At 45.7% G+C, this 18,365-nt stretch overlaps 1 protein-coding gene across 15 annotated transcripts in view; it reads right to left on the bottom strand.

The window, feature by feature from the left end:
- KDM6A (lysine demethylase 6A) overlaps positions 1 to 16,192 on the bottom strand; it is a 152,639-nt gene extending 136,447 nt beyond the window's left edge. For all 15 annotated transcript variants that reach the window (XR_014316996.1, XM_082754203.1, XM_082754210.1 and 12 more), the window contains exons 1-2: positions 15,461 to 16,192; positions 15,077 to 15,140 (exon numbers count right to left, since the gene is read on the bottom strand). Coding sequence is in view for 14 of the 15 variants with exons in the window: in XM_082754203.1 (XP_082610329.1) it covers positions 15,077 to 15,140; positions 15,461 to 15,624 (228 nt within the window). In the remaining variant the exon portion in view is untranslated. The remainder of the gene's footprint in view (positions 1 to 15,076; positions 15,141 to 15,460) is intronic.
- Between the last annotated feature and the right edge of the window lie 2,173 nt (positions 16,193 to 18,365).

The following is an 18,365-nucleotide window of genomic DNA, read 5'->3' as shown; positions in this document are numbered from 1 at the left end:
CTTCTCTGTCCTGTGATCTCCTCTCCTTCCTCCATCACATTGCCTGAAGGAAGCAAAACCTTTCATATTTCAGACAAATACATGTAAGAGTGCACGATTAATGGGGAAATTTAAGTCCCAAACGTGGGCTACTTCCCAAATTCTTGGCAGACCCTCCCTCCATTGGTTACAGTAGTTTTAAGCAAGTAAGAAAAGGTAAGCATGCATCTTCTGCCCTTTGTTCCCTCCACCCATGCAAGTCAAACGCTCTTCTTACTTTTCATTCCATAAAGTAAATGCGAATCCACTTCCAAGGCCTAGAACTGCTACAGGTAACAGCCCAGCTCACTGAGATGGCTCTGGGTAACGCTACCTGTACGGCTTCTGGAATGGTTCACATCTGCTTAGGAGGACACAAGCTCACACTTCACTCACTGAGGACACAGGGCACAAGCCAGACCTCCACGAGCTCGGCCACCACACTGTTCAGAAGCTGGACTCAGATCATTTCAGGTCCTTTCCGACTGTCCACAGTGAAACCATCCTATTCTGGAAACTGGAGGCTTTTACATACTGCCCGTATTAAAGTAGCTGACGCTAAATTCAAGATATTTCCCCATAGATAACGCAGGCTGCGTGCACAGAAATAAACCACGAAGCACTTACATTCTGCATCAAGAGAAAACCATGTTGAGGATTATTCCAGACTATATGTGTATATTAAAAAGCGCTATTAACACAATCAATTAGGTTTTTCTTGCATATTTACTTGCCATATTAGTTGAAAGACAAAGGAGTAGACTTAAAGAAGTGTGAAGCACCTAATTAGTAATATTGAAAATAAACATTGTTTCAAACTGTTTGTTTCTAAAATTAAGGAGTACGGGCCTTCCCCTTGCCCACACCCTTTCGCATCGCTACAGGCAGGCGTAGGACCCACACCTCACGCACCGCAACACTTAGGTGACAGAGGGTTAGGTGCAAAGAGAATTTAAGATTTCACACCCCACAGAAGGGGCAAGAAAAAAAAATGCAACAGTTAAGTTGATGGAGAGGTTAAGGAGGTCAACATCTCTCGTATAACGGAGCTTTAAGCTCTAGCTGCTATTAACCAGCTGAAGAGGACTTTGTATACACAGGCCTACAGCTCCATTCAGATGTGCAACTTCATGGGCACTTCTCTGCAGTAAACGTCAACTGGCCATGGAAACTCCACCTCTCGTGGTGTCGCTCAATCCCCTGAGCAAGCACTGTGCAGGAGGGCTTCCCAACAGGCATCCCTCTGCCAAAGTTCAGGGAATCTTCCTTTCAAGTCTATAACGAGACCCAACCAAAGGGAAAACCAAATGCCAAGATTTTGATACAAATGAAGAAAACCCAACAGTTATTTTTAACGTGCATTTCAGTGAAATACAACCCACCTTCACACAAAGAGCCAAAATTATTCTGAAGCAGCACTTTAAACAGTGGGATCTGACTGTGGAAGGAGAGGCAATACCATGGTACCTGCCCCACTTGCTTAGGAACTCATTTCTTTAACTTCTAAACAAAATGGGAATTTCTTCTATTTAAATGACCTACCAGGTTAGCAAATATCAAGTTACATAAAGGTTGCATCATCTTAAAAATGTACCAGTTGTTTAATCATGTTCTTCTATCTGCAGATCTATATAACACTCTTCATTCTTCTAACACTGCAGATTTAATCCACAGAACTGTATTTTCCAATGTTTTGTCCAAACCAATTTTTTTTTTTTAAAGGAACCTACTAGCTTATAATCAAAATGTAGGCTGACACAGCAGTTGAAGAGTAAAGAATCTGCACACACGCAGAAAAAAAAGAGTGCCAGAATATTATTTTAAAGTTCCTTTTTAAAATTGAAACCTTCAAGTATTATAGAATGCAAAAGAAACACATATGATCATACAAATTTAACTGTCACTGCAGTTCTCACATTTCTATAATCTGCCCTTTAAAAAAAGCTTAGAAATAACTCCGTTTAAAGATTAAAAATGTGAACAGTACTTCTAAAATAAAAAGGATTATTTATCCTAGAAGAGTTTCAAAACTGCAAAGCAACATACATTAAAAACACATTTCTCTTACACACACTTTCAGACCACGATCCTGGCAGGGAAATTTTACATGCATTAACTGGCAATCACGTAACTTGCAGTGCACCTTTTATTAAGGCTCCAACAAATGTTTATTTCCTTAAAAGCTATCACTTCTGAATAGTTTTCATGTAGAGAATATTTTTGCATAACCATAGCCAATTCCTGTGCAATCATTGCACAATAAGTAAGACATTACATCGCTTTTCTGGTCATTTGAGATAACAGGTAGCAAGATCACATTGGCCTGGGCTCTAAACTACATTACTTATAACAACATTTAAGGTTGATTGGAATTCTTCGTGCTGCAGAAAACACGGAAGACACTGAAAACTGAAATTAATACAAATAATATCCCAACAGCACAGACAGCCACAGCTACAGGCAGCATCCCTACTCTAAAAAAGTATCAGTTCTGCTCTACCAAGTTCTGCCTGCTCATGCACCAGGGTAAGACAAACTCATACACCTTGGCTCAACCTTCTGACTAGGGCAGCAGCAGAGCGCTCTTACTGGTTTTGGTATTGCACGTAACAGTGCAATGATGTTAAAAGAGTAACTTCTATGTAGGTACTGCCAACGTAGAGACCCAAGTATGCACAAAGTTATCCAGATTTCATAATACACTAATTTTAAAGTTGGGGTACCAATATGCAGAGGTACTAATAAATACTATTCTTCACTAATTTATTATTATTTAGAAAAGAGAATCACTGGCAAAAAAAAAGTGCTAAGCAAAACAAGTGGCCTGCTTGTGAGAACACAGAATTTTTATCAGTTTCAGCAAGAGCATGACAAAGATCTGGAAAGGTTCTCCCATGCTATAGAAAATTAGTGAAAATTAAGTCATCAGAGCAGACGTTTTTCTCCTTTCCAGCTGTCTGAAGCCTGACAGACATCAAGCCAGTCATTAATGAATTGCTTTGAATCAGTTTGTTCCATTTTTGAGTTTTGATTCTGGAAGTGAGAAAGCCCCTGAGGAAAAAGCTGTGGAATGACCTGTAGTAGAAATTTGGTTCCTCGTTTCAGTTGGTAAGTCTGCAGATCTGCTTACCCACTGCTCAGGAGGCGGTTTCCTGGTGTTAGGAAATTCCTACCTATCTGTGCTGAGTAACCGCCCCAAAATTGAGTTCTAACATACTGGAGCTAAAGTTTGACTATTAAGGAAGCTGAAGTCTAATCTCGTTAACTCATATTTTACAAAATCTAGAAGAAATTAAAACAATCTCCAAATATCAACAAGCTTTCTCTATAGAAGATCTCTGCTGCTTGCCTGGACGATCTAAAATACCTGTTATCACTAAACATAGAAATTGAAGCAGAGCAGTGAGGCAAAACCAAAAAGGGCTTTGGGGTGGGCTGTGAAACCTTCACAAGAAGCACAAAGTCCCCAGTTGTTCCTCAGTTCCACAGGTGCCACACGTTCCCTGAATCCCAAGAGCATCTGGTACAAAATGCCTATGCTCACCCACTTTCTCAGGAAGATCACTTGCATCTAGAAATCACAATAAAAATTACCCCTTCCACCAGTCTCCGCATCTGAGTAGCAAACGCTGGTCTAAAGAGGAGGGCATAAGCTACTCCATTCTTTCGAACTACCAAGGACTTAGATTAATTAGCAATTAAAAGTAAGTAGTACAAAAGATTCCTTTCTCACTGGGTATAATGGAGTCATCGTTTTTCTCAGATTTTTGGCCACAATGCCAGAAAGCTCTAAATTCACAACTGGCATTACAGGAAAACATCCTACCATTCAAAAGCAAAAAACAAGCTGCCATTGGGGACGAAAATCAACTAATAAAGAAAAATACAACTTGAGACGACAGCATTTTTACTGACAGGGAACAAATAGACTGCAATATTCCTATTGCATCTTCTTCCTTAGGCAGCTCTGAATACACCTACATTCCCAGATTAACTGAAGATAACCATCAAGATTAGTCATCGCAGTCCTGACAACAATCCTAACCCTATCACGCACAATTATCTAAGGAATCCTTAAACAACCTTCCACAATTCCTTCAGCTATCCCAACGACCTCTCTGCAATAGCTTTCTAAACCACAATGTAACTTCTGCTGGGCTTTCCATTTTCTTTAATGTAATATGTGTCTCCTTTCTACGTCTTGTTCAACCGCTAATACTATTTTCAAATTATTCAGATCAAATAAACTTGAAAAGGTGCCTCATATTGATGCTGTGCGTAGAAAAAAATCCCACTGGAACAGCGAATATGGACAGTGTATAACTAATCCCAGAAAACCGCCAAATCTAATAACTTTCTTTAACATGTGAAATTGTAGGTTAAGAGAGTCCATTTATGGTTAAAAATCAGACTTTTTGCTGCTCACTAGTTAACACAGACCCATCTGTCATCTCATTTTATGTAGGCACGAAAACTGCATTCTGCTCTGAGCATCTGATCGCAGAACCACAGAATGGTTTGGGTTGGAAGGGACCTTAAGGACCACCTGGTTCCACCCCCCTGCCCTGGGCAGGGACACCTCCCACCAGCCCAGGCTGCCCAAAGCCCCATCCAGCCTGGCCTTGAGCACCTCCAGGGATGAAGGCATCTGAAACTTCAATCCTCTCTACATGTAAACAAAAGAGGCATTAAAGCCATTTCAGCTACTCATTTCCTCCATATAGTAATGACAGTTCAGAAAGCCCTCCCTTACAATTCAGAAAGTTAACTCATGATTTATATTATATGTGCTCCTATGCTAAGAGCATGTTTGAAGACTTTCATAAAGAGGCCAGAAGAGGCTGGCTCAGACATGCATCCCTCTCACACCTTTTTCTGTTTTCATACATATTTTTATTTATTTAATTTTACCAACTCTTAAGCACTGAGGAGAGGATTATGTAGTGTTCTGATCCAAAATTAGCTGAACAACAGTTTCTAACTAGGGATTTTTTTTCCAGAAATTATAGAAGTTACAGTCACACCCCTTCCTTTGAACCAAGAAAGGGAAAAAGAACAATTTCTCTTAAAAGTAAACAAAAATAAACACAAGTTTTTGTTGTTGTTGTTTTGTTTTTCAAAAAGCACAAAAGGGTCTTTAAGCCTGATCTGCTCATCTTTTTAACAGGTAACACGTCAAATCAGATGCCCCTTCAATGAGTTTGAGTCTCTGGTTTTTGAGAACTTACAATGCACAAGCGTTCATGAAATCACAGATTCAAAGTCTTTGGCTTCCCAATAATTAAACCCAGAGAGGGTAGGAGAGTTCACAAATACACAGACAGCAACACATTTCTGTTCACCCCACCAAGGATTAAGAGCACAAAGGTTTCAGAAACGGTGTTGTTCGTTTACCTTTAGCTACGTATCTGTAACGCATCCAGCAGCTCTTTTACAGTTTACCAACCGATGTATTCAATTTCTATACTTCTTCATTCTTCCCAATCCCATTCCACTTTTTTCTTTCCTATCAGAGGCTGCTGTGACACGCTTTCTGATGTTATGTAATGGATGTTTTCCATTTTGCTTATCCTCCCACTACGCCTTGTACTCCTTCTACGCTTTGGTGCATCCTGAAGATCAGCATCACTCTCCCTTACTCAAGCTTTCAAATTCCAAACTTAAAACTATTTCTTGCCCTTTTAACATATCCACCTACACTTCCCATACTTGCTCAGCTTTCTCCATCCTTCAAATCTGAAGGCAGCAAGGCCTTAAGAACAGACACGTGACAGTTTCTTCTTGGCCTTCATTTTCACCTCAAGGAAAAAGCAGAAGCAGCAGGTTTCTTAGCTCTTGCCCTCCTTAGGTGGTAAGGGGGGGGGGGGAAGGGAGGCAGCAGTAGATGATAAAGACACAGCCAATGTTTCTGCAAAATGAGCTGCTTTGTCTACCATACATTACTTTTACATCAGAAACAGGAGAAAGCAGAGGCATGACTGTACTCAGAACTGATGGCATGTTACTTCTCGGGATTTTTCACACTCTCCCCACACCCTCCTTAACTTTCTTAAGCCTATTCTGTTCCTGTTTACCCTGCTTTTAAAACCTTTTGAGGCAGGGAACAGCACCTAATTGCATAAATGCTACCTTAAGTTAGGAGTAACAGTTAGATGGTAGCCAGGACCAAGTCTCAGGTAGTTGCAGAAGAGACTAAATATAAATATTCTGTAATTTCTATTGCTTTGCTGCCACCACCACCCCATTTTGTCTGCATCACCATGTCATTTATTTAATTCCTTGGTTTCCCACTCTTCCTGAACCTTCCTTTTCAACCTCTCTTCCAGTCCCTTTCTTTCACTGCAAACCTCTTGTTTTTGCTGTAACATTATATTCTTTTTGAAAAACCTTCCCAGAAGGCTGGGCTCACTCCACCCTTCTTCTCCAAAAGGAACATAATCCCAGCGACTTGTGCTTCCCTTAAGAAATTAAGAGACCAATCCTTTTGGCCTCAGCACATTTTACAAACATCCCTTCCAGAGACTGCCTCACACTAAGAGGGATGCATACCAGGTAGGCTCTCAAATCTCTCTTACTACAAAAATGCACCCTTTTTTTTTTTTTTTTTTTTTTTTTTTTTTTTTTTTTTGAGTCTGCACTATGAACTGTACTGGTTCTTAAAACTAAGGGGTTTCCTTTTTTTTTTTTAAAAGAAAAAAAAATATATTATTTTTAAAAATTATTTAACTTTTTTTTTTTTTTTAATCTGAATCAGTTCTCCAGCCTGATTTACTGCACAGACCCCAAAAACAGTTTTACGAGCATATATGAGAAGCAGCGCAGGGACAAAAACACACGCAGACTACTCAAAATTCTGTTGCCTACAGGAAAAATGCATAAAACTAAAGCCTTAACTTCAATTCACTATTATCTTCTACATTCTCGTGCAAGTAAGTTTTTAAATCATAAAACAGTGTTCGTGTAAAAAGTGAAAATGGCAAGTCCAATGAAAGGAGCAATATTACAGAAAAAAAAAGATTTATTGGCTCCATTTTAAAAGCTGTTGCACTGGAACTTTTTACTAATGCTAAAAATGATATCCTGAAATTGTTCAGAATTTTGAAATTCTTCAAATGCAACCAGAAATTTAATGAAAAGCATATCCACGAGTCAATCTGCTTCAGAACTTAGTAGCCAATCTATATTGAAAAGTGAATCATAATCCTCAAAACACCACTGTGAGAAAAGGAAATGACTTACAGCCATTTTAACAAACAACAATTAATTTAACAACTTACCACAAAGGAAATTCACATGTAGATATATAGTGTTCTGCTTGTAATTCATAACACATTTAGTCACTCCCTTTAAAAAAAAAATCTCTTAATTATACAACTTAATTAAGCAAGCTTCTTCCACGAATGCTATGCAGCGAATGCAAGAACCGTAGAGGCAGCTATTTCGTCAGAACAGCTCTGACGGCGATCCATGCACCCTTGCACTCTAAAGTGAAAGTATCTGAGCAAGAGCATTCTGCAACTCACAGACGCGCTGAAGGGACTTTTTATTCATTCACACAGTGCTCTATTTGCACAGGGAACACTTCCCCAGCTTTCTTTAGATACAGAAAATAGTATCTGGTATCAAGAATAATACCTGACCCACCCCACTCGCTGCAAAAATACCCTAGCTGACTTCAACGATGTTCCATTCAACACACTTTATTAGGCTCGAATGCAAACTCTATCAAATGGCAGGCACACAGTACTTCTGAGGGTGTCAACAGAACTAGTTTTGAAAGCAGGCTTTGAGCAGATTGGTTTTGAAAACAGACTCTCCTCGGGAAGCATTACAACTACTAGGGTGATTTCTTTATTACGCTTATCTGCAAACCAATAACATATATAATAAAATATTTAACTCTTCTCTTACTTTACAGGACTCCTCTGGTCTGACAAACTCGGATTAGACATTAACAAACACAGTTCCTTTCCTTCCTTACAACAAAACTGTTCTGTAAGGTACCAAGATTATGCTTTCAGGTACTTCTATACAAATCCTGACAGCCTCTGTAGGGCTCCGTACAGGCCCACGGCGTTGGGCATTGTCTTGTTTGTTTAACTACAAAGAGGTACTCTGCTACTGAACAGGATTAACATTGTTAGCGCATGTAACAACGAGTCAACTGGTCCCTATAATGCTACTTGAAGTTTAATGAGCATCACTTCCATTTCTAATTGTGCAGATAGATTATTGAAATGTTACATTTCAACAGAGTAGCTGGAGAACCTCGCCAGGAAGGGAGATTGCAACAAACGTAGCTTACACCAGTTGTACAGGTAAAACACAAGTCGGGTCAGAACTAAGGGACTGACATACATACACACGCACCCACCTACCCCTAAGCAGTCAGCGTGAGCATGACAACAGATCAGCTTCTGGAATTATCCAAACAGCTGCTGAAACCTGTCGCCTTGCTCAGCAACGTGCTCACTTCAGACCCTCCACTCACCTGCTTAGCCCTTTTCTGCAGAAACTCATCTAACCCCCTGTTACAGCAGTAACTGGTTTTACCTAACCATTTTAGTTTTCACAAATACACGTTTATTTCCATTTCAATAGGTTGAAAGTATTGCCAAATCTCTCCCATTACCCAAAACCCTCTCAGTTGAGGGCCAAGAACAAGGATATTTTTGTTCACTAACCATGATTAACCTGAAGCCTAATTCATGAATTTGTAAGGCTGGAAACCAAAGCTTAATTTCTCCACAGAACGTAAACTCGCCTAACTCCCAGTGGGATAAAGAAAAAAAAAAAAAAAAGTGGGCCACAGCATTTAATTCTGGTACCAGGAAGTCTTGTAATAAACATTAATCACTATAAAATCACTTCATAGCCATAAGTATTTTCCATAATTCCCCTTAATATTCTCTGATTGTACAAACGTAAAGAAAACAAATGGCTCTACAAGCAGAGTTGACAATCTACTCTTTTCTAAAATGGTACGTAGAACGAGCACACAGTATGATTTTCAGATGATGCTTTCAACACTTACTTCAGAAGATATTAACACAGTATTTCTCTCTTCTTCACCATCCCTACTGTTTGCCCTGTCTATTTAACAATTAAGGTAGTAGAGCATGAATTGTCTTAAGTCTATGTATATGTGTCACTTCCAGAAATGTACCACTTCAGCCTCCACAGACCAGGTAGACAAGTACTTAGAAGATGCCGTATGTAGCAACATTTATTCCATAAAAAACATGGAAAGACTGCGTAACAAAGAAAACTCTTGGTATTTGTATTCCCTAATGACAGTCTCCTGATAGAGAACATAAAGCTTACTGAAATCCAATGACCAGTATTAAAGTTTTCCTGCAATCTTAACTGAACTTCTACAAAATCATGTTATTTGGAGAGATAAGGTCCCTGCTTACCTTTTCATTAATATATTAAAATGACAACAGTAAAATTTTAACTTTACCAGTTTTTTCCTTGCCCTCAGGAAGCAGTCACAACCCTGCACTTTAAACTTAAGAAAGAGCCAAAATGTTCAAAAATCTAAGTTTTAAGCAACAAACCCCACTATTTTAAAGAAATACACCTTAAACACCAGCTTTGAGAAGTATGAAAACATTCCAAGTGGCTCATACTTGAGCAAAAAGTACTGTGCAATGTCCATATATATATAAAAAGAGTTATTTTTAATACCAGATGCAATACAAATGTTGCAAGCATATAATTAAGTCTTTAAGTACCAAGATAGATAAATATCATATAGGCTGTTTTAAAATATTGCAATTTCAAAGTATAAACATGGTACAACCATGAACTGTAGAATGTGTCATCCGTTACCTTAATTGGATCCTAAAAAAACCCACCATATTAGCATGAAACACGAGCAGCATGCAGAGAAATACTGATCTTTAAAATCTGTACATCATTCCCAGCTATCCAATAGACACAGTTACAAATTCTACTTCAAATCCTTCAACTTCCAGGCACCCTCAGGAGGGGCTACGAAACCAGTTCCACCCCTAACACAATAACGCAAAACGTTAACCAACTCCAACTTGTTCCACATTAACAGCCAGTATGCTTGATAAGCAAATAAGAAATGCAGAATGCATTTAAAAAAAATAATAAATTAAAATAAAATAAAACATAGGACCAGCTGAGACAGAAATTTACAGAACCTGGAAAGGCTTCCCATTTCCTGGAATGGCTTACAAATGTCTCATGGTACCAATTCCCAGTTTCTCAATTCCCAGCACTGCCATTATGTGAGGCTAACACTATAATTACTTTTAAAGCAATTTTTCTTGGTTTTGATGAAAATAAATTAAGCCAAAACGTTTCCAAAGTTATTAAATTAAAAAAAAAAAAAAAAAAGACTTTACCACACCTAGACTAATCTGTTAAAATGTTTTCCTGCATAATTATTTTTCAAGCAGCCTGTTACAATTAAAACTGAGGATATTTAATTATAGATTTGTAGAAAGTTAACATTAACGTCAACACCGAAGGGACGAAGTCGCTATATACTAATTCACACTGTCCAGAACTATTTTTAAACAAGTAACACCTACAATTATAACGAAGGCGAAAGAATATTGTTTCTGTGTGCTTATTTTGTATGCTAAATAAAAGCACAGATGATTGCTTTGTTACTTTTGTCAACACGCGTGGCCTCTGCACAAAGAAAACATGATTTTTAAAAATCAGCTGCAAAACAAAAGGTCCACAAAACCCCAAAAGGTAACAGAGACCTAAAACTGGTATATTACAAGAAACTATTTCATCTCTCTTTGTATCGACTTCGACATCAATACTGTTAAATGGAAACATGCTTCAAATTTTGTCCACAGGATATGACAAACTGATTAAGCTCAATGAATAGGAATTACCAAACATCTTAAATCCAATAAATTAGACCAACTACATCAACCTAAATCTGTATAGGAGCCAAATAATTATAGCTTATGAAACAAAGATTTGTCACTGAAAAAAGAGTCCACTTTGGCAAAACAATAGAATTAAAAAAAACCACCATAATAATCAAAGGAATAAAGAGGAAAAGGAAACTGCAGTTCACTTCCAAAACAGCATGTGCCCCCCCCCCCCCCCCAAGTAATTTTCAGGTCCACCTCCCGTGAGAACAAACATCTTTCTGGGAGAAAGAAACATCAGGACACCAGCAGGGTTTTTTGCTCCTTCACATCTTGTCAACTACAGAAGTGCAACTGCGTGCACTTTCGCCTAAACGAGACCAGCTACATTGGATTTTCAGCATTTCAACTGCCTTGAAAGGAGATGTCTCTTTCAATTTCCCCTCTTTTCTACCCCAAAACCACAGTAGCTGCAAACTATTATTTTCAAGCTCTTTTTCTGCAAAACAAACAGTTTTTGACAACAGCAAATTCTATTTCTTTGTCACAAATACTAGCAGTGCGTACACAATTACATAAAAGTTTGATTTATTTTTTTTTACCGGCTTATCCCACATCCAATACACGGAGCAACAACACAGTACCGCTGACCTTTACTCAGTATCTTCAATACTCCCCATAAATATTGTATAGATCTGATGTCATATCTACTCTTTTCATTCGTTACACCCAGCAGCAGAACGCAGTTTAGTTCATTCCACTACGATCAGATATCCTACAAAGTGAAACTACCAAAAACAGGGACTCTGCTCCAGATCTGCAGTATGAACAAAACCCACAGCTACGTTAAAGCTCCGGACACGAAGCTTCCTCCATCCCTGGAAGAGATCCCGGATTTCTTACTGTTCAACCCTGCCAGGGTGTGGCTTCACGAAGCCAGAGGTCTCCCGGCTCAGGCTCCACGCGATCTCCTGCTTGGCCTGGAAGAGCTTAAGCCAACACGCCGCCTCCTGCAGAGTGAACCCCCCTAAAAACTGGGGCAGCACCTCGTGGTGTTGAGACACCGAACCCAAGTGCATGCCAAAGCCCTGCTGCTTGCACACAGGCTGGGGCAGAGAAAGGAGAGGTTCCCCAGACACTGGGGACCCAGGTTTCCGCCTCCCCCTGCCAGTCCCTAGGGACACACGCACTGCTCCCACCACCCTGACCACGGGGAAAGTGGCCAGGCATCACAGCAGCGCCCCCCCGCCTTTCCCCCTTTCCAGAGGGTTCCACAGCAGATGTGCTGCTCCCACCTTACGGGAAGCCCCAACACTCTTTTGGCTTTGTGGAGGATTCCTCCAGAAACATGGCTCCATGACTTTCCTTACCTGCTAGCCTTCCACAGAAACCTCACGTTACTTTACAATGCGCTGCCTTGCAGATTCCTAAATCACTCTGTTAGGATTTCATAATTATGGAGCCCAGGGTCTTTGTTAGCTGTTGTTGCTCCATGCACAAAAGGAAAGATTTTGTTGCTATCCCTGCAAAACCCAGTCATTAAATGCACACATGTACATCCACACTTTCTGCGACAAAAATGACCATTAAGTGAGATTTAAATGGTCTGCTAGAATAATTACTGCAAACCCTCCCTTGCGGTGTAGATTTTACAGAACCTATAAAGCTTCACATACACACTAAAAAAAAAAAAAGATAAATGAATTGTTTGGATAACAAGCATCTCAAAAATAACAACTTTTTACTTATTGATAACAGTAATTGAAGCACTTGTGTTCCAAGAAGGGAAAAGGCATGAACAAAACTGCATCTGGTGCAAGCCATGAAATTCCTCTGAAACATCTTTGCATTGAACAGTAACATTTTAATCGACTTCCTCAACAATCTACTCTTCTCAGTGACAACTTTTACAAAGAACATGCTTCCTAAGTCAGCATGCAATTCATAAACATCCAAAACACTGTCAGAAAACCGAGGTGGAGTATCAAAATCTAGAAAAATAAATAGTATTCGCTCCATGGAGTCATACACTGATGCAGTAAGAGAAGATTCAACAGCATTCCCAGAAACGTACTTCAAAAATATCAAAAAAGCTGCACAACTTCATTGACCTAACACAGACTATAAATACTAAAACTGTAATTGACTGACATAAAAAAAATAAAGGCATCATAGGCAAGAAATAACTCAAAATCCAACGTGCTGAACTGCTGCCCACTTTCCTTAAATTTACAGTATGCAAAATAAAACTTAACCTAGTGATGTTATGTGACAGAACCTAATTAATACGGTGCTTTTATTCTCCAGCTGGCCTCCTTAAGCTCTATCCCATACGATTCTCTGTAACGCTCCCGATAGCCTCAGCAGCACTCACTCCGCAGACCTGAGTTCTAGCCCACTAACAGTTAATGGACGTTATTTAACTGGTCTGACGTGTCACTCCCCTACCTTTTTATCTGGAAAAATACTTTAGTAGCTAACTCCAAAAATCAAACCGAAATAGCGAGGTTTGTTTTGTTGTGTTGTTGTTTTTTTTTGGTTTTTTTTTTTTAATATAAGCACAAAGAAAAGTGTACTTGCTTTTCACCCTGTCCCTCCCCCCACGTCCTGACATTGAGCTTTTCAAATTACGCCAGAAATAAACATCCAAGCACGACCGAGGGCCTAAGCCACCGAATCCGACGCAGTATGGAGCTGGGGCTCCAGATCAACCAAGCAAAAATGAATAAAACAAAAATACGGGGGGGGGGGGGGGGGGGAAAGGGGAAGAAAAAAATATCTCCACGTGAAAATATCCGCGCAGAGCCCGGGCACAACACAACACAATAGGCTGAACAAAGTGTCAAACGCGGAGCTCCTGACAGGAACAAGTCGGCAAGCGGGACCCGGAGGAACAGAGCACCCCCTGCTTCGGCCGTGTGGTGCTTTCAGAGCCCAATTTTTATTATCATTATTTTGTGTTTTCCCCGCGCGCAGGCTCCAGACCCGACTCGCCGCTGCTCGGCCCCGCACAGCCTTTGTGGGCGGCTCGCGGCCCGGCAGCTCCAACGTGCTACAGGTTGATAAGGGCCGACGGCAGCTCCGCGGAGCCGGGGAGCAGCCGGGGGGGGGGGGGCGGCCGGAGCCAAGTCTCGGGGCGCAGCCGGGAGTTCCCCTCGGTGCTCACCGGGGGTGTGCGTGTGGAAGAAGGGAGGAGGAGGAGGAGGAGGAGGGTGGGGGTGCTCCGTGCTCGGGGCGAGGCGCCTCGGTTTGTTTGTTTCGTGTTTACCTCCCCCCCCCCCCCCTTCCCTTTCTCCTCCCTGTCCGGCCATCTTGGGCCGACGGGAGCAGCCATTACTTAACTCAATGACAGGGCCCGCAACTTTTCGCGCAGCCCTGACGAGCCGGGACAGCGGGGAGGGAAACAGGAGGAGGAGGAGGGCTGAGGGCTGTGTATGGGGGGGGGGGGGGGGGCAGGCAGGGGACGCGGCTCCCCCGGAGCACCCCGCACCGTCTCTCCCACCGCACCGCTCCGCCCGGCAGCGGCTGGGACCGTCCCCGCGGCCGCCCCGCACTCGCGGTGTCCCCTCCTCACCGCTTTTTTATTTATTTATTTATTTTATTATTTTATTATTATTATTATTCTCCACCCCCCCCCCCCCCCCCCCCAAGATATGCTTTAAAGCCCAACGGCCGGCGGGCAGCGCGCGCGCCGCCAACGGCCCCCGCCGCGCGGGGCCAAAATCACGAGGGAGGCTCCGGGGAGAGGCCAACGTCAGCAGCGCCTCGCGCGCGCCCTCCCCCCGCCGCCTCCTCCTCCTCCTCCTCCTCCCCCCTCTCCCTCACCGCCTCCCCCCCCCCCCCTTCTCTCCCCTCTCTCCCCAGCCGCCCCCGCGCCCCCCCCCCCCCGGCTCTCTCCGGCCCGGCCCGGGGCAGGACGAGCCCCGCCGGGACGCGGCTCCCCCAACCCCCCCCCCCCCCGCCTTGAGGAGCGGTGTGAGGGGAGAGGGAGGGAGGGGGGGGGGGCTGCGGATGTGGCGGTGCCCCGCGCACACGCAGCCTCGCCCGGGCCCGGTGCACACTCACACGCACACTCACTCGCACACACTCGGGGGAGCGGCCCGCTCCCTCCCTCCCTCCCTCCCCTCCCCCTCCGTTCACCCCCCCCCCCCCCAAGGCGGTCTCCCCTCCCCATCCATCCCCGCTCGTACCTTTAACAGCAAGGCCTTCGTTCTGGCGCCATCTTCATGAAGCCTCAGAAAGCCGAAGAGGCGGCTGCGGGAGGGGAGAAGAGAGGAGAGGAGAAGAGAGGAGAGGAGCGAGGCGTTAGCGACACACGGAGACGCGGGCCCCCCACCCCCCCCTTCTCTCTCTCTCTCTCTCTCCTCTCCTCTCCCTCCCTCCCGCAGCCCAGCGCCAAGGCACGGCGCGGCCTCGGGGCCGGGCGCACACACGGGCACGGGACGGGCAGGGAGAGGAGAGGAGAGGAGCGGGGTGCGGAGGGGAGAGGGCTGAGGTTGGGGTGGGGGTGTGGGGGGGGAGCGCGGTCCGAGCCGGGACGCGGAGGCGGCCGGGGCGGCGTGGGGAGCGGGTACCTGTCGAGGCCGGCTAGGGCTTCCCTCTCGTCGGCTGTCAAGCTGGCGAAGTCCTCCTCGCTCTGCCCGCTCGCTTTCCCCGCCGCCATTTTCTTTTCCTCATCACCGAAAGGAGCAGCAGAGGAGGCGGCGGCGGCGGCGAGCGACACTCCGCACGATTTCATGGAAACGCAGCGTAATTAAAAACCGCCGATCGCAGGCGCTTCTCCTCTCTCTCTCTCTCTCTCTTCTCCCCCCCCCCCCCCACCGCCGCCACCACCACCTCCGCCACCACCCTCCTCCTCCTCCTCCTCCTCCTCCTCCTCCTCTCTCGCGAGCCCCCCGACACCCCCCAGCGCCGGGCGGGGCGGGGTGCCCGACACACGCACACGCACCACAACTTTTATTACAACAACAACAGCCGGCAGGGAGGGGGAGGGAGGGAGGGGGAGGGGAGAGGGAGGGAGGCGGGGGGAAGCCCCGCTGCTCGGAGGAGGGAGGGAGGGAGGGAGGAGGGAGAGGGGGAGGGAGCCCCAGCGCTGGAGGCCAGGAGGAGGCGGAGGCAGCGGCCCAGCCGTGTTTACATCGCCGCCACCGCGCCCTGCAGAGGCGGCAGGGAAGGGGAGCGGGGCTGCACCGTGCCGCCGCTTCGCCCCCCTCCCTCCCAGCCCTCACGGGGCCGCCCCGGCGGAGTTGTGCGGCCGCGGCGCGAAGTTGCGCGAATTGTGACCGCCGCCGAGCGCCGTGCGCCTCCTCCACCCCCCCCCCGCGCGCCCCGCCCCTGCCCCGCGCGGCCAATCGCCGCCTCCGCGGCGCCGCACGTGACCTTTGTTGACTTACGTCAGTCATAGCGCTCCGCCGCCGCGGTACGGTCGCTTCGCAGCCCGCCCCCCTCGCCTCATTGGTTGGAGGAGGAGGGAGGGGGCGGGACCAAGGGGATCGGTGGATGGTGAGAGGGCGGGCGGGCTGTCAGTCAAACGAGGGCGCCTTTAAAAGCGGAGGGAGCCGCGGAGAGGGTGGGGGGAGGCTTTGGGGAGCGAGGCGGGCGGAGTTGTGTAACGGGGGCTCCGGGCCGGGGCAGCGGGCCTCAGCCCCGCCATCGCTGCCAGACCCTCGCGTAACGCCTGATGGGCGGGGGCCGCGCCGCCCTCTCGCTTGGCTCCGTTGGCGGGGCGTGGCCGCCTTGGCACAGGCGGCCGATAATGGCTTCCCGGAGCGGGCAGCGGGCACGGCGCTGCCTGCGGGCGGCAGCGAGGAGACGAAGGGCGCTTCAGCCCGGCTGCGGCCGCCCCCCGTGGCACTGCACGGCACGACGAGAGGGAGGGGTTCCCTACCGCCGTTAACCGACGGTTGGAGCGTGTGTGCGGGGGGGGTGTCGGCCGTTGGTCGGCCGCCGCCCCGCCAACGGACGAGCGCGTGGCGAGGCGTGCAGCGCGCGCGGGCGGTGAGGGGCGGGGCCTAAGGGGGGGGGGGGCGGCTCTGGCTCGCGCTGCCCCTCCGCGGGCCTCCGTGACAGGTGGAGCGGCGCCCGGCGGCCGTCACGTGACCGGGCGGGGGGGGGGAGGGCTCCCTCCCCTCCCCTCCCCTCCCCTCCCCTCAGAGGAGGGGCCCGGCCGCTCAACGGCTGCCCTGGGGAATTGGGTTAACGAGGGCTAAGGGCGAGCTGCGCAGAGGATATTCAGTAAAATTCAGGATGTTCTGCTGCTTCCATCCCCTCGTTTTTAATTTTTTTTTTTTTAATTTCATCATCGTGTACTCGTGAGACTGACCCATGTGTTTTTTTTTTGTTGTTTTTTTTTTCTCCTCTCACAGGTGTACCAGGTAACGTTCACCTCAGTGATGTTTTCAGAGTGGCTCCTCATGATGTTTTCTGAAGTGTGCTGAGGCTTGCGTGACTTCCCAGCGTACTGCCTGAAGATCCGGTCAAGACAAAGTCTTGAATAGCGCAAAAGACTCGAATCAATATGTCTGTGCTCACCCCAAAAGCAAAACTGTGTGCGCTATTCTTTCTGATGCAAATGCAGGTAGAACAAAAAGCCACCTGAGTTCAGAAAGGTTGCATAGCTTCATAAAATAGCCAGTAGCCAGTTGGTTAGAGTGTCAGTGCAAGAGGCAAGGGATCATGTTTAAAGCACTCTTGTTTGTGGTTGGACTCCAGATAAAGAATGAGTTACTCTTGTTTCTGGGAATGGGCCATATCCAGGTAATAGCGAAAATATAATAAAGTTATGATCAAACATCTATCTCCAGTGTTTTGCACAGCTCCTCCATCACATATTTTCTCAGCAGACTACTGAATCTATTAAATATTAGTTCATTTGTTAGATTTTTAGTTTTGTTTGAATACCAAGATCATCTGTGAGTCTTCAGAACCACTTTGCTGCCTTCAGTGTGGGACTTGTGGATGGATAAACCTCTGGGGCTGAGCAGTGCCCTTTGGGTCCTGCTTCCCTGTGCATCCTCACCCCCATTACACTTCCACGCAATTTCTTTGTGCGTTGCTCCGCTGTGTCCAGTGTTGCTTTGTCATGCTCAAGGCTTGTCCAATCCATTCAGCTGCAGGCCAGTTTGCCAAGGAGCTCCATGTTCCAAGTTGGCATTTGGCAGCCTTGTTTTCTGCAGCTGGAAATTGAGATGCAAGCTTGATGCTCATTGGTACTGCTTGTGAAGTAACATTAGGTACAGCAAGCCTGAATTCTAGAATTCTCCATAAAGCCAAACACCCATCGCTGGATGTCCTGCTGAGCTGAAAGGCGGCTCTTAAAATCAATGTGCAGAGGTTGATAGGGAAGAAGGATTTAGCATCAGCACTGGGATTTGAGCTGCCATCTCGCTTGGTGTCAAGAGTAGTTCTGCTATCTCGGACATCCAGGTTCGCTGGTAAATAGGACAAGCACACAGGTAGGAACTCAGTCTCAGGAAATAA

Source organism: Aythya marila (genome assembly GCF_965140915.1).
Source record: "Aythya marila genome assembly, chromosome: 1".
Lineage (NCBI taxonomy): Eukaryota > Metazoa > Chordata > Aves > Anseriformes > Anatidae > Aythya > Aythya marila.
The sequence above is the reverse complement of the archived record's forward strand: the minus strand, read 5'-3'. Positions and strand labels throughout refer to the sequence as shown.